At 45.8% G+C, this 16,806-nt stretch overlaps 1 protein-coding gene across 3 annotated transcripts in view; it reads left to right on the top strand.

The window, feature by feature from the left end:
- LOC125438895 (cadherin-9-like) overlaps positions 1–16,806 on the top strand; it is a 226,358-nt gene that overhangs the window by 44,073 nt on the left and 165,479 nt on the right. For all 3 annotated transcript variants that reach the window (XM_048507565.1, XM_048507567.1, XM_048507566.1), the window contains exon 2: positions 12,641–12,968. In XM_048507565.1, coding sequence (XP_048363522.1) covers positions 12,738–12,968 — 231 coding nt within the window. In that variant the 5' untranslated portion in view covers positions 12,641–12,737. The remainder of the gene's footprint in view (positions 1–12,640; positions 12,969–16,806) is intronic.

The following is a 16,806-nucleotide window of genomic DNA, read 5'->3' as shown; positions in this document are numbered from 1 at the left end:
CTGACATCTTCAGAGGATCTGATAGTAGGAATGGAAAGCAAGTGGATGGTGATATATGAACCTTCGGGAGGCCTGCCTGGTTTTTGGTGAATCTTCTTGCGTGGTGCTAGTGTCATGAACTAGGGAAGTTGCTGGAGGGTTTAATCCTTTACTTTCAGCTCGTTAGAGTACAACCTGGGCGGACTCCACCCTCAGTTATTTCGAAAGTGGTTTGGGACATGGATGTTTTAATAACTAGTTCTATAGTTCTAGGTTTATCACATTAATTTGCATTTGAGATTGTGTCTGTATTTATTTTAATTTTAAAATATTATAAGCTTCCCAAAATCCCCTGTGGGGAGAGGGTTTGGGGTATAAATTAAATTTATCAATCAATCATGACTTACCTCAGTATGAAATAGAGACAAACATCATGGCTTCCAGGTCTAGGAACCCTTCAAACTATGCTGTGTCCTAGGATGCACACTCATCTATCTCAGAATAGTCATCAAGGAATCTGGACAAATTGGAGCTTGTTTCCTACCAAGAAACTTCTAAACTGGAATGAAACCCAGTTCAGAATCATCCAGTGACTGAGGTGGAAATCTTCTCTCACCTCCCCCCCCACCCGGTATTCCTTAGTGGCCTCCATCCAAGCACTAACCAGGGCCGACCATGTTTGGCTTCTGAGACATGATGGCCGCCTACTATCACGGTGACGAACTGCACGTAGGTCGGGTCACACATAACGCGGATTAGAACCTCACTGATGGGAGATGGATGACGCAGCATCCGCATAAGTTGTGCCCCTGAAGACAGCAACAGCAGTCCTCCTGCCTCTGGCAAGAAACAAGTCACTGTAGCACAGGGATTATGCGCCCCTGCCCTGTCAACAACAGCCCAGAAGTCGCAGGGCGGACGGGGCATGTCCCCTGCAGCCTGTGCAACGCGGGGCAGGAGGCATGGAGGACGCGCCAGCGTTTAAGGCGGGGGAATGTCGCTTTGCGAGCCGCTGCCATCTCGCATGGCAGCCGGGCTGGAAGGCACCTGTTTCCCCAAACCTCGCTTCAGGGAAGGCAAGGTCAAAAGCAACAGCCGTGCCGCTGGGGAGGCGTGAGGGCAGTGCAGCTGTGCAGCAGCTGCGCCTTCCGTGCGAACAGCTCCCTGGGGATGGTGCTGTTAAAGGCCCGTGCGGAAAGGGCCGATGAGATTAAAGATCATGGAGGTCAGGGCAATAGCTTTTCTCCAAAATTACATATACATATTTAATAATTTAATAATAATTTTTAACAATTTAAATAACTACTTTCTAGATTTTTAAAAAATACCATCCCCCCCAAAAAATAGACTGTTGGTGTACCTGCTTTACTGGAGCATTAAACATGTTCTTTGTATAGGAGGATATAGCACTGCTCAGGTGGAACTCTGGGATTTCTTTTTTAAGCATCCGGTAGTCTCTGGTATCTTTCTCTCCTTTCGCTTAATTTCATCTGTCCCCATCCAATTATATTTTGGCTTCATAATATTCCAGGGGCGCAGCTAGATGGCTGATGTTTTGTTTTCAATATAGAGAAGATCAGCCCGTCATTCTTCAAGGATCTATTTCTCACGCAGGATTCAGGAGCCTCGATCAATTTCCCCCCTCAGCTTTATGAAGAAATTTGTTATTGGTTCTCTGTGGACTGATTCATCTGGGGAAGCCGGCATTTTAGCATACGTAAAGTACAGAAGAATACAGAAATTTAGCAGTACTGCCACTAGGCCTGATAAATTGCATGTCATGATGTTGCCAGAGGTGACCCTCATCCGTTTCATGGCAGGATGCTTACAAGATCAGACAGTTGTGGAAAATAATGCCATTCCGCTCTCTGTGCCTTTCTGTTTAGCATTTGGCAGACAGGTTGCCGTGTTTATGAAACACCAAAAATGCTGCAAATAATGCTGAGTATCAATATCCAAGTGCAGGGAAGCAGTTTATGAACAAGAGGGATTGTCAAGTTGAATAAAGCAACGTTTCTACACAGGAAGTAATGGATCGAAGGAAAAGAAAGGACTGTTTCTACCATTTACAAGCACTTCCTTTTTCATCCCAGTTTTAGCTCTGAATAACATTCTCTTAGTGAGGATGGTGGTTCCATAAATAGTGGGTGATTTATATAGATAAGAAGCTGTCTAATTTTAGGATTTAGTAAGAGCGAAACGCATCACTGTAGGAGTGGAACGAATGCAAAAATATCAGCGGAATAAGTCCAGAAGGCTTTACGGCAAGGCAGGGGTTGTTTTTCTTTGTTTTATTTTGTCAAAGCCTGTGTTTATTATTCCCCCTTTAATTGAAGAAGAAAGCACCTTAATCAGGAACAATCGGCCCTGGTTTTAAGAACAATTCACACAGGTCCTCTGAGTTATCTCTAGGGATGACAAAGCGTGCCCCAGGCTTCAGCCTGGCAGCACCATTGCAGCAGGGGAGAAAGGAGTGAAAAGCCTCCTCTGCCAGCCAGCTGGCCAAGGCAGTCACGTGGTCGGGTACCGGCACGTGACTAGGGCCAGGCAGCCTATAAGAGGCTGCATCGGCAGGGACCGTCCTCTTTCGAGGCCAACAGCAGCAAAAGGGAGAGATTTGCGCTGCGCTCCCCCTTGCCAGCCTTGTTAGGAGCCCCTGCTCTGGCATGGTTTGCGCCTTTAATTGGCTGCTGGGGAGGTTGGGACAGGTGCAGATCCGGGCGAGCATTCTAGCTGCCACTCGCTATGGGAGGCTGTGGCCAATGGCTCGAGAAGGACAATTGGAGGAGTGTCCGTTCGGCTCGGCAGCAGCAACAAGGTCTTTCAGCAGCAAAAAACACTCAACAGAGCAGCTTCCTCGCCGCTGGAGGAACGTCCCACTGCCGCGTGTCTGGGTCGGGGGCCTCCTGGAGAGAGTGCCCAGCGCAGTGGCCTCCTCGCCCAACGCAGCAGCTTCCCCGCTGCCGCGTGGCCAGGTCAGGGGCCGCCCGGTGGGAACGCCTTACCCTCTAGCAAGGGGGGGTGTTTGCACTGATTTCTTTTTCAACAAAAAGATGTGTTCTTGTCATTATTGGAATGAGTCTCCACACATCCGCATGCAAATATAGAGTTGTGACGGAAAATCTCCTGGAGTTACAAGATCCAGGGGAGTCTATGGCATCATGCCCGATTGAAGTCCCTTCCTTCCCCTCCCCTCCGCAGGCTACACACCCAGCATCTCCAGGTATTTCCCAACCCAGAGTTGGCAGAACTAGTTTTCTCACCTAGTGTTGATCTTGTTAACTGAAATCTACCAACACCAGTACAGCTTCAACAAAAAGGAAGAGAGTCTGAAAATCAACAAAACCTGGCTATTGACACTTTAGAAAACACCAAAACCAAAACCCAGAGACATTCACATTCAAATGCAACTGCAAATGAACTCCATCCAGACACACGCTAATGCGATTGCAAATGCAAAGGAGCCCTACCTGGACATATGCAAATGTGCCTTACCCCACTGTGAGGTAGACAAAACATATACTCTGCTACACTATCACACTACACTTTCAGGCCAGGCTAGTTATCTTTCAGTAACTCAACAGTCAAAACAATTTGGCACCTGAGGTATTAAACACAAATGGCATTGCTTTCTATTTCTCTTTCCTTCTGCCATTGCAAGTCAAAATTATGCACTCAGTGATGGTTTCTAATAGCACCCGGATTTGCTATCCAAATCAGCCTCCTCATATACAGTGAGTAGCATAGGCCCTCTTGCAAGATCCAAGATTTTCATAGTTTACATTAGCAATTTATAATTTGCCTAAGTCCAGGGTTTAGTGGTCGAGAGCAGTGGATGCTAATTTGGAGAACCAAGTTTGATTCCCCACACCTCTACGTGAGTAACAGACTCTTAACTGGTGAACTGGATTTGTTTCCCCATTCTTACCCATAAAGCCTGCTGGGTGACTTTGGGTCAGCTACAGTTCTCTACGAACTTTCTCAGCCTCAGCTACTTCACAAGGTGTCAGTTGTGGGGAGAGGAAGGGAAAAGGAGTTTGTAAGCCTCTTTGAGGCTCCTTAGAGGAGAGAACAGTGGGTGTATAAATCCAAACACCACTTCTTCTTTCACAAGCCATGTTTTGCTAGCCATTGAAAGGATGAACTGAAACCTTTGTTTTCTCTTTTAAAAATGTGTACCTTAACATTTCTAAGCAATATGTCTGAAATGAATGGAATACATTATTGATGAATACCTAAAGAGGTGCAGGAGGTGCGAGAGGAGAGACTGGTAGATGGATGGGAGAGAAAAGAAAGCCAGCTAGGTAGGTTGCCATCCCACAAGGGGGAGAAACTGATTTCAGAAATAAGGGTGGGGGGGATCTTCAGTCGTAAAAATGTGTTCATTGTTCAGCTTCATCTTGCTTCTGAGGTATTAACATTTCAGAAAAGTGTTGCTAGTATAATGCCAATAATCAACATGAAATTGAGAGCAGAAAAAATCAAGAGAGTAGATGTGTGTTTATCGCCACAGGCATCAGCTATACTGTTGCCAACCTCCAGATGCTGCCTGGAGATCTCCTGGTATTACATCTTTTCCCCATATGACAGAGTTCAGTTCCCCTGGAGAAAATAGCTGCTTTGGAGGATGAACCCTATGATGTTACATACCAGTATGGTCCCTCCCTCCTCCAAACCTCTCCATTCCCAGGCTTCACCTCCAACTCAGAACTGACAACCTTAACTGGCTACTACAATTCAATTGAAATAGGTCTCTGAAGTTTGGTTCCTTCGGATTTCTTCACATCCGTGTACATCAGGGACAGAGCAAGGGGAAACCACACCTGAGGTGCGTGCGCGCACCCTGCACCTCTGCCATGGTGTCACCCACCCCTGCCCCACCCTGCCCTGGAATGCTCCCAGAATGCAACACCATGCCCCCTCGACGGTGCAGCCATGCCTCTGCCGCTGCTCTGCCTGGGGTATTGTGCCCCCCGGCCCCGTGGGGGCTACGCCACTGGTGTACATACTATCTTTTTTGCATTCCTATGAATGTAGAAGCTCTTCTCATTTCCCAGAGGAAGTCACTTAGGAAATGGAAGTAGACATAGCTAAATAAACTGAGATGTGGAAGAGAAAGTGGAGAGAGAGGAACTTTCCATTTCCCACGTATACCAGTACTTGGCAACACCCAATGAAGATGGTAGGCTGCAGATCACAGTAGGGCAAAGTACTCAACAAGTAATTGAATTGTGGATTTCACACATCATGAATGTAGTGTTGGCTGCTAACATAGCGGGCTTGAAAAGAGCTTAGTCAGATTCATAGAGGAGAGGTCTATCCATGACTACTGCCCAAGATGACTAAAGAGAATGTCCAGTGCTAGGAGGACGGGCTTCAGCTTTTGTGCCTAGTTTGTTGGCCATTCAGAGTAACTTGTTGGCCACTGTGTAAAACAGGATTCTGGGCCACTTGTCTGATCTAGCAAGGCTCTTCTTATGTGGGGTGAGAAATCACATCCATGAACAGTGGCGTATTTGCCTAGGGACATGGGGTACCCTAGTGGAGGGCGCAAACATTTCAGGTTCGTTTGTGTGTTTTTTCTATTTTTAGTGTGTTTTTTCAGTTTTCGGCCTGCACGGGGCGCACTTTTAGGCTAGCAGCACCAAAATTTCAGGGGGTTTTCAGGAGACTCTCCTGATGATACCCTCCAAGTTAGGTGATGTTTGGTTTAGGGGGTCCAATGTTATGGACTCCCAAAAGGGGTGCCCCATCCCCCATTGTTTCCAATGGGAGCTAATAGGAGATGGAGGCTACACATTTGAGAGTCCATAACTTTGGACCCCCTGAACCAAACCTCACCAAACCTGGGTGGTATCATCAGGAGAGTCTCCTAACTATACCCTGAAATGTTGGTGCTGTTAGCTTGACAATTGCACCCTGACAGCAGGCACTTCCCAAATTTCCCCAAATTTCCCCAAATTTCCCCAGATTCTGCTTTTACATCCACTCCCTTCAGCATGGACTTAAAGGGAGAATGTGAGGTCCCCAGTTTAAACATTGAAAGTGATGCTGTTTCAGGGTGGGGGAGAATCCACCCCAAAACAGCATCACTTACAGTGCTGTTTTAACTGGGGACCCCAGATTCTCCCTTTAAGATGGATTTAAAAGAACATTTGGGCTCCCTAGTTTAAACACCATTGAAAGGGATGCTGTTTGGGGGTGGATTCCACTGGAGGTGTTTTGTGAGAGATGATGCTGACATTTGTTTGGTAAATGTTTTGCTGGGGTGATTTGTGAGAGATTTACATGCTTAATACACACTTGCATTGACTTAGGGCTGTTTCTCAGTCTAACAACCTACCTCATAGGGTTGGTATGAGAACAAAATTAGGAAAGAGAGTTGGTGGGGAGAGAGCCATGTATGTTTTGCTGGGGATGGGAGGTGTTTTGTGAGCTGCTGCAAAAAATCATTGTTTGGTCGGGGTGGGGGAGGGTGGCCGCCCATACGGGGTGGGGGGAGCCAAATTCAGGTTTTGTCCCTGGGCTCCAGTTTGCCTAGATACGCCTCTGTCCACGAGAGATGGTGACTTCTAAGGCAAAGGGATGGAAATGAAAAGCTAAAAAGAGAGTTTTGAATAACGCATAATTTTTCAAATAACTCAGGAGTAGGAAGCTTTACAAAATGATCCTTCATGGATTGGCTTCCTATCGAGAAAGGCTGTTGAGCTGTGAAGATTTTAAAACTTTGGGGCTCATTTTGAGTAACAGAGCAGTATCCACCAGATCCACCAGCTGCGAATTTGTGGAGTTAACATTCCAGCTGTCAAGGGCATCCACTTCAACAGCAAATCATCTGCTGAATGTTTAAATTATCATTGTGGATGACGTTTAAAGATTTTTCAGGGGCCTTGTTGAACAGACCGAGACACTAATTTTATTATGCTTGTTTATTTTAGTACTTTATATTATTCAGCATTTATCATTTAGCATCAAAATCTTGTATTTTGTTGGCTGTTATGGATTTTCTGGTCCGTGTAGTCATAGGTCGATTCCCCGCTCCAAAAATGGAGGTTGATACGCACCGGTTTCTTTTGCTTTGGGACCTTTTGAGTGCAGTTTCATGGTCCCCACTGCAGCTTCTGCCCCATTGGTCCCATAAACACAGCAGCCATGCAGGACTCCCCACTGTCGGCGAATCAAATGTGTGCGATCCGCTCAGGGGCTGTCCTGATTGGCTGCTGCGTTGTGCTGGGGCGGGAATTTTTTTTACTTTCAAACTGACGAATCCCCATCTCCGCGAGCATGCGTGGGAACTTTTTAAGTGAATGCAAGGTAGACACACTCCCCCACCCCCTCCCCATTGCCTCCAATCGACGTGTAAACGTGTAGATGTCTGTTTTTGTGTGAAAAGGAAAAAAATAAAAGGCTGCGCGTACATCGCACACACCCCGCCGTGGCCCAATTGGATGGAAGGATCACATCATTATCAGCGGCGGGAAGCCCAAACCCGGAGTCACCCCCCGGACTTCCCCACTGCTCCGCGCTCGGCGCATGGTTTTCAAAAAGGTGCACTTCTGACCAGGATCCAAAATGACGTGTGCTGAGGTGTGGGAGGAGCGGCAGAATCGGGGTGACTGCATTGTCACCGCTGGTGTAGTGGGGAGTGCTCCAGGACCCCAGGATATTTGCCTTGAGGAGCGCACATCTAATGGTGAGTGGGGAATCGACCATAGTCCATTTGTTTTTGCTTGTAACATTACACCCACATCTACAGTTGACATCAGAGGCATGTCACAGTAAGATGTGTTTCTCTCCATGCCACAGTGTGGAATGAGAGAAGGACAAAACTTATGTTACCCTGACAGGCCTCTGAAGATGCCAGTCATGGATGTGGGAAAACATTAGGAGCAAAAACTACCAGACCATGACTGGAAAATCCACAACAGCCAATTGATTCCAGCCAGGAAAACCTATGACAATGTATCTCCTATTTTGTTAGCTTAATATATTGGACACATTTTGATGGTAGACTTTCTATACACCAACAGGTGTGTCGGTTGCTATATCCAACATGTTTTTATCTTTGACTGTTTTTAGAGTTGTGATCAAGAAACTAGCGTCTTCTAGAAAAGTAATCCAGGGCATACCACGTTGATTTTGGGATGATCCCGCCTTCCTTCTAGTACCAGGAAAAAAGTGCACAAATCAGCTTCATAACCACATTTATTTTTATTTTATTTATTATTAGTTTTATATACTGCCCTCCCCCTGAGGGCTCAGAGCGGTTCACAACAGGTTAAAACATACATTAAACCATAATTTAAATATCAATTACATAAAAACAGAACCCATTTAAAAATGTGGATGGCTTCTGGCTACCCCCTCCCCCCCTTGTGCCCACGGGAGGCCAGATGACACAGTAGGTGTATTTTTAACCAGGCTGGCCAAACGCCTGGCGGAACAGGTCCGTCTTGCAGGCCCTGCGGAAACTCTGTAAGTCCCACAGGGCCCTGGTCTCCCTAGGGAGCCTGTTCCACCAGGTAGGGGCCAGGGCTGAAAAGGCCCTGCTCCTCGTCGAGGCCAGCCTGATCATTTTTGGGCCAGGGATCACGAGTAGGTCCTCCTTTGAGGAGCAGAGGGGCCTACCGGGTCAATATGGGGAGAGGCGGTCTCTCAGGTATGCCGGTCCAAGACCACGAACGGCTTTGAAGGTCAAAACCAACACTTTAAACATAATCCGGAACTCAATCGGCAGCCAGTGCAGATGGTATAGGATTGGTGTAATTCGATCCCTGCTCGAACTGCCAGTAAGCATCATGATAGGGTTGCCAACCTCCAGGTAAGTCCTGGAAATATCTCAGAATTACACAGCTACTCAGAAATATCCAGATTACACAGCTAAGTTCCCCTAGAGATGGCTACTTTGGAGGGCAGAATCTATGGAATTGTACCCTGTTGAACTCCTTCCCCTCCCCAAATACCACCATCTCCAGGTTCCCCAAAAATCTCCAGGAAAATCTGTTCCTCTCAACTCAAGAGGCCCAACTCTTTGCTCCTGTAGCCATGCTACTTGCTGAACCGATACATCCTGTTAACTGTCAGCTAACTTTGAATTGCAAGGGATCTTTTATCCTTCACACAAATTCTGGGTGAAAGGAACCCAATACAACCCAAATGCCACTCATCTATTTTATTTCAGTTCTCCAACATGGAAGGTTTTCAGGCAACAAGGTTAGTTCCTTCCTTAAACTTCTTATTACAGATTCCTCAACCCAAGAGGATAAATTCGCCCAAAAAACCCCCTGCGAAATTATAAAAGTTAAACTCTCTACTGTTCCTCTCAACTCAAGAGGCCAAATTTCCTGCCTTCCAAACCCCCTCCCCAAATTACATGTCTGATATTCCTGGGAGCCTTCCTGTGTAATTCAAGCTTAATTAGCCATGTATAAAAATGCACGAACTGAAGCACCAGTTCACACAAATATCTCCACAACAGCAGCTGCACAATCCAACTGAAGTCTGCCTCTCCTATTAGGCCCTCTCCTATTATTTATTTCTCATTATTCTCTTCTCTACAATAGACATTTACGTAACAGAGAGCAGCTGCATATGAAGAAGCACATGGCAACATAGGACTTTTCTACGACCTGCTTCAGTGTTGTCAATAAGGGAAGAGAAAGCATATCAATAAGTAGGCTTTCATCCTTTTCCCCCTCCACCCCTTCACATCTAAGTGGGGCTCCCTTCAACTTGCAATTCATTGCATGCGGATGTGTGGAGACTCATTCCAAGAATGACCAGGACACATCTCTTTGTTGGAAAAGAAATCGGCCGCAGCCCAATTTATTTATCATATACTATAACCTTGAAGCTGGGCGAGCATAACAGAGCACATCCTGACCCCCAGGCAGCAAGCCGCTGAACCTGGTTATAGGGCAGCCCCAGCTGACCCCTTGGGCCCTTCGGACAGAACCCCTGTCCGGCACATCCCCCAAGGGAACTGGCACAGGAAGTTAATAGGTGCCACGTGGACGCAAACCCATTTTGTGACACCCCTTCCTGCTGGGCAGCAAGCTCTCGGCACGGCCCCAAGGCTTGCCCTCACGAGCTCTATCGCCACCGTGGACCTCATATGGAGGCCCCGTGGGAAGGTCCGGCATGTAAGCTACTGCCTTCCCAAATAGGATGTGCTCTTATGCCCAAACCGCCCAGTGAACTGCGACAAAAACGTAACAATAAAGAAACCCCAATAACCATTCAAACTGAGAGGTAAGGGAGGGCCTTTGATGCTGCCGGCCTCGCAAGAGGACGGTCCCTGCCGATGCAGCCTCTTAAAGGCTGCCTGGCCCCAGTCACGTGCCGGTACCCGGCCACGTGACTGCATCGGCCGGCCGGCCAGCAGGGGAGGCTTTTCACTCCTTCCTCCCCTGCTGCAATGGCGCCGCCGGCTGAAGCCTGGGGCGCGCTTTGTTCATCTCGGAATCTATATGTTCAAAGGGTTAAAACTCTTCAGTAAAGAGTCCCCAAATAGGGATGCCTGCCTCTTGGGGATCCCCTCAAATTACAGCTCATCTCCAGACTACAGAAATCAATTCCCCTGGATAAAATGGATGCTTCAAAGAGTGAACTCTCTGGCAATGTACTCTACTAAGTGCCTGTCCTCCCCAGGCACCATTGCCCAGATCTCCAGCAGTTCCCTAACCTGGAGCTGGCACCCTCCCTCCCATCCCATGCCAGCGGACCTATTTGTGGAACAGTTTTGTGCCGTTTCCTTCTCCCCCACCCCAAAATGTTTATTACTAACTGACTTCTGCACTAAAACTAGACCAATCAACACTTCCAAGTGGATACTAACGTTTCCGACAGTGCCGATCCTTTTGGCATAAACTTTCTCAGGAATCACAGGAGCAGTGGTGGGATCCGAAAATTTTAGTAACAGGTTCCCATGGGTATGGGATTCAAACAGTGGCTTAGCGCCAATGGGGCTGGGCTGGGCATTAATAATTTCTCTGTTACTGTAAAAAACTCTTACTGTAAAAAAAAAGTTCCTAATATCCAGCTGGTCTCTTTCTGTCCATAATTTAAATTCATTATAGCAAGTCCTATCGTCTACTGCCAACAGAAACAACTACTTCTCCTCGAATTGACTGCCTGTCAAATACTTAATACTTTCAAATACTTAATTTTGTTTCTAGAAATCAAAAGAAGGATACTTTCCTTAAACAAGGAACTTCACCATATTTCTAAAACATGTTTTTAAAACAGCCCAACAGGGAGAATTACCCCGTTTTCTACCTTCGCTAACCAGCCACATAGGAAACAACAGGACTTGATGATTTTTGGACCTAATGGAATTTCTAACGGAAAAGCAGACCCAATTAGTAACCCCCTCTCAGCACACACAAATGATTAGTAACCCACTCTCGGGAACCCACTCTCGGGAACTGGTGAAATCCCACCTCTGCACAGGAGCCATTCCAAGTATGGTCGAAATGTACCTAAGGATGCCTAGAGCTGCCAAAATGGGGGAATTTCAAAACAATCTAACTAAAAAAGGGTGAATAATTTGGGTTCACCCTGTTTCTACCATTTGGTGTAGCAGGAGGTAACGGTCCACATTCACTACCTCACTGAATAACGTGCGCTCACTCAACTGCATTACAAAGTATGTCCCTGTGTTGCGTGCTGTACCATCATTGGCACTACCGGTGTGACATCTTTCGGTATTGTCTGTCCCCTCCCGGCCTTGGGACTGGGAGCCATCATTAGTACTATTAATATTGTTTTTCTGGGTTTTAGAATGCTGCTTATTCTGAGTTATGTATTTTAACTATTTATCACTTATTTATTGTGCACCTTGTTTTAGTTGTGATTTTGTTGTACACCGCCCAGAGCCCTTCAGGGGTGGGCAGTTTATCAAATAATAATAATAATAATAATAATAATAATAATAATAATAATAATAATAATAATAATAATAATAATAATAATAATAATAATAATACAGACAAACACCTGGCACATAACACCCCAGACATAACAGTGATAGAGAAAAAACATGTTTGGATCATAGATGTTGCTGTGCCAGTTGACAGCAGGGTAGAGGACAAAGAGCTGGAAAAGATCACAAAATACAAGGACCTACAAATTGAAGTTGAACGATTGTGGCAAAAAAGAACAACAGTAATCCCACTAGTAGTTGGTGCTCTAGGAGGAATCCCAAGAAATCTTGAAAAACATCTGGAAAGTCTAAAGTTGGACAGAACATCAGTCCACTTGCTGCCGAAAGCAGCACTTCTAGGAACTGCAAATATTCTACGCAAATACCTCTAATATCCTAGGTCCTTGGGAAGGACTCGATATTCAGAGATGAATTCCAGACACTTGTGCTGTGTTATTATGTGTATAATAATAACTACTACTACTACTGCAATTAATACATTTCAGTGCTTTCAAATTAAATGATTTGCTGTTTCCTTTTTTAGTTCTGCATCTACCCCTACTTTTTCTTGATTGCAACTGCTGCGAGTCAGTTTCTGTTCGACTACACACAACATGGGTTCTGGTTTTACTCAGAGAAAATTCAATTGATCCAAACAAGTCACAGATTTTGTTTGTTTTCAAAAAGGAAATCCTTATTACTTAACATTCACGACAACTTTTTCTCCTCTATTCACAGATCTTCTGTAAGTAGAAAACAGTGTTACTTGTAAAGGATTCTCCTGGCTGAAGCAAGAGACCCCTCGAGCCAAACTGACCGTTTGCTGAAGTTGCCCATGATGAGAACGGGCTTTTGCTTGTCGTTTCTGATCTGGACTTCTCTGCTGCTTGAGGTTCACACGTCACCATCGCCCAAAAGGACTAACATGTATTTGCAAGAGGAATGGATAATGCGGCCACCAAAGGACCATGGGAAGGCACTGCATCGAGCCAAGCGGGGCTGGATGTGGAATCAATTTTTTTTACTGGAGGAGTACACTGGTCCGGATACTCAATACGTGGGCAAGGTAAGCATTATGATCATGAGATCGTTTGTCAAGATGACAGGACTCTTGAATACACATAATAGGTTTTGGTTTCTCAGCTGCACTGAAGCAAGGCAGACTGAAGGTAGCTTTCTCTTGTGAAGAAATGTGCTGTTTCTGTATCACGCAATTTATGAACTACTGCCACTTTGGGAGAAGCAATTGTTTTCTGATATCATATTATACATGTGTTGAGTCACTGCTGAGACATTGTTATGTACTGACTCATATTTAATGGGGGACTTTCCCCCATAATGCATTGAAAGTGTTGCCAGAAAAGTCAAGGAATAACTGGCATTGACATCAAGGGAATGCTTGGGTCTATTAGCATTGTAATAGAGAATGGGATTTCTTTTCCAAAAAAAATTATATTTTAAGTAACCAACACCGGTTCTCTTTATTTGCTTTTAATACATGGATCCCTTTTCCATTTCTTTTTGATCTATCTTTGAAAAGATACCAATGCATCCTTTGTAACTGTAGCCATTGCAGTTGTTTTACCTTACCCTTTACAGATCGGTTCTCTTGCAGGACGATAGAAAGGTTTGGGAAGACATTGACTGCTTTTGAATATCTACAGAGGAAAACATAACAGAACCCTTCCTTTCGTTCCCCTCTTCAAACTTCTTTTTATTTTCAATGTGAAATTGATTAGAAACTGACTTTAAATTCTTTTCTTAAAAGGGAAAGAAATGAATTCTTGGAATTGAGTAAATAGGGATGGGCAGCCCCAGAGAAAGCCAGAGGCAGTGGGATGCAGTGCCAATGTGGCGGCAGCATCCCATCACCTCCAAGGGGGCCTTCTGGTGGTATGGGGAGCAAGAAAAACCTCTGAAACTCCCACAACACCTGAAAGCCCCCCCCCCACCAACTTACAGGACTTAACGCCACCCAGAGGGGGATGCAAGTCTGAGGACCGGAGCACAGTGCTCCAATCCCTAAACCCTGTGAAGTTGGTTCTACCCCTGAGAACACCACACCACAGCACCCACCCACCCACCCACCCACCCATCCACACACAGAGGCATTCCATCGGGACATCAGAACAACCCTGCTGCAGCCTGGACTTCTGTAGTTTGTGACATGAGGCTGAGGGACAAGGAAAGAAAGAAAGAAAGAAAGAAAGAAAGAAAGAAAGAAAGAAAGAAAGAAAGAAAGAAAGAAAGAAAGAAAGAAAGAAAGAAAGAAAGAAAGAAAGAAAGAAAGAAAGAAAGAAAGAAAGAAAGAGTTTGGATTTATATCCCCCCTTTCTCTCCTGCAGGAGACTCAAAGGGGCTTACAATCTTCTTGCCCTTCCCCACAGGGTGTTTGTTGTGAGGGAGGTGGGGCTGAGAGAGCTCCAAGAAGCTGTGACTAGCCCAAGGTCACCCAGCTGGCGGGTGTGGGAGTGCACAGGCTAAACTGAATTCCCCCGATAAGCCTCCACAGCTCAGGCGGCAGAGCTGGGAAACAAACCCAGTTCCTCCAGATTAGATACATGAGCTCTTAACCTCCTACGCCACTGCTGCTCCTAGTAGCCACTGGCACATCTGCCATCTCTGCTGGGTAAGTGCCCCAGGGAGGACAAAATGTGTTGGCACATGGCCACTTGTCAGGCCACGCCATTATCAGCCTGCCCGAGTGCATGTCTCTAGACCAGTCTCATCTGGGTATGCCATCTCCGCCACCCCAAGGCCATGGAGCCTCTTTCCTTTGTTCGCAAGAAACTAGTTCAATAGAGCTTACCAAGTACTCCTTATCTTTCTTTCACAGGGAATAACTCGCCTTTCCCAAAACAATGAATCTGTAGTACAGTCTTTCTCTGTCTTTCTCATGCTGAAATTGGGGGAATGCAAAGGTTGGGGCTTTATGGGTTGAACCAAACTGTAACCTTAAGGCATATACTGGGGCCAGGGAGTTTGAATCTCAGATTCAGCTACCTGGCTGTTGGGCTGACACAGTTCTGATTAAAGCTCTTGAACCTTTCCTGAGTCTTGTCATTGACTCGAGTACCAGACCCTTACACTACTCCACTCCCTAAAGCCCTTTTGTCCAACCCCAGTGGATAGGGCTGTAAGAGGATTTCTCTCAACAACACAAATAATTTCACTAAAAGCCATGGGGGTGAGTTCTTATGTATTCTGCACTGTAATGGGGGAGGCATAATTTTTAACTAGGACATTTAAATATGTTTTTAGATAGTGGTTTCTCCTACAAGCTCAAATGACCATTACAGAAATCCTGCAAAGTAGCTCAGTACAGCTACCCCTAGGTTCCAGGAGGAAAGCTCAGATGTCCCACCAAGGTCATGTCCAAGTAGAGATTTGAAGCAGATGTCCAGAGTCAGGCTAACCTCCTTCATCACTACGCTATTTCACCTTCACTGCTAGGCAGCACCCTTTCCCCTGATCTTCATGAATATTAAATTCTCATTTCTAGTGTCCATGAGCAGTTCCATTTAAACTATTATCAAATTGATCCAAAGTTTTGATTTTATTTGTTTTCTTCCTATGACAGCCTTAACGAGAAATGAGTCAAGTAAGAGCTAGAGAACACACCAAAGGGTTGGATACTACCAGATGTGGGCTAAAGGAGAAGGGGTAATTGTCCATGTCCCCTCCCCCCAGGTGCGGAGCGAGGGGAAACTGTGGCTGGGGCATGCATGTGCCTTGCGCCCCTGCTGAGGTGCCACCTGCCCCAGAATGCCCCCGAAACACCCCATCATACACCAGCCACACCCCCGCACTGACGTGCGCCCAGGGTGTCGTGCCCTACCCATCCCCGTGGGAGCTACGCCACTGCCTCCCCCATCAAATCTGTTTCCTGAGGAATGAAGGCAGAGGGTGACATGCTTTTGGGCACCTTTTTCCCCCTCAGAGAAAAGAAAATATCCTGACAATATATGCTGACATGAGAATAATGGCATGAGGAAAAGTCTCTTAAAGCAGTATTGGAAAGCAGAGACTATGTATAGCTATCCCATCTTTAGCTGTCCCATCTTGCCTCAGAAGCCTTTTCTTCATTCTCAAGTTCCTCGTGTCCAGCTTCCAGTTTCTTCAGGGAAGCAGTCTGCTCTGTACAGGTTTTGGTCCCTCTAATGGTCGACTTGACATCACACAGCTTTAAATGAAGCGTATCTCCCTGCAGATTTGAACAGAATTTTTTTCTAGTGATCTTTTGCATGTTGTATGACATCAAATTAACAATGTGAGGGAGTAGAACATGGGCAGAACTGGGAACAAAACACAGAGAAAAGAAACAGGAAGGTAGACATGGAGAACATGAGAATGTGAGAAAACTTCCCACTGTTCCCTTCCTTCTTTGGCAATGTTGAATTAGCTAGTTGCTAAAAAAAAAGGAACTTTTTTTTCTGGAATTGTCGAGGAGAATGATCTCTCCCCCTACCCCCGTGTTGTCAAAGATGTCATAGCTGAAATCAGCTGTCTGCTGTGGGTTTTCCAGGCTGGGGGGCTGTTGTCTGGTGGTGTTAGCTTCTATTTTTCCCCTCACATTTATGCTGGCATCTTCAGAGGGATGTGCTTGGGGAGAGGTGCATGGGGAGAAAGTAGCTGGGTCAGACGTGATGCCATTTTAGAAACACAGGGATTTAAAACACTGGTAATAATTTACATGTGGAGCCCTGTAGCACCGAGTGGTACTACAACCAAAGCTCTGTTCAAGACCTGAGTTTGAACCCAATGTAAGTTGTGTTGACTCTGCCTTCCATCTTTCTGAGGTCAGGAAAATGAATACTCAGCTTGCTTGGGGGAAAGTGCAGATGAATGGGGAAGGCAATGCAAAGCCACCCCATAAACATACTTTGTCTAGTTGGGAAGTTGTG

This window comes from Sphaerodactylus townsendi, linkage group LG09 (assembly GCF_021028975.2).
Source record: "Sphaerodactylus townsendi isolate TG3544 linkage group LG09, MPM_Stown_v2.3, whole genome shotgun sequence".
Lineage (NCBI taxonomy): Eukaryota > Metazoa > Chordata > Lepidosauria > Squamata > Sphaerodactylidae > Sphaerodactylus > Sphaerodactylus townsendi.
This window is presented reverse-complemented; position numbering and strand designations above follow the sequence as displayed.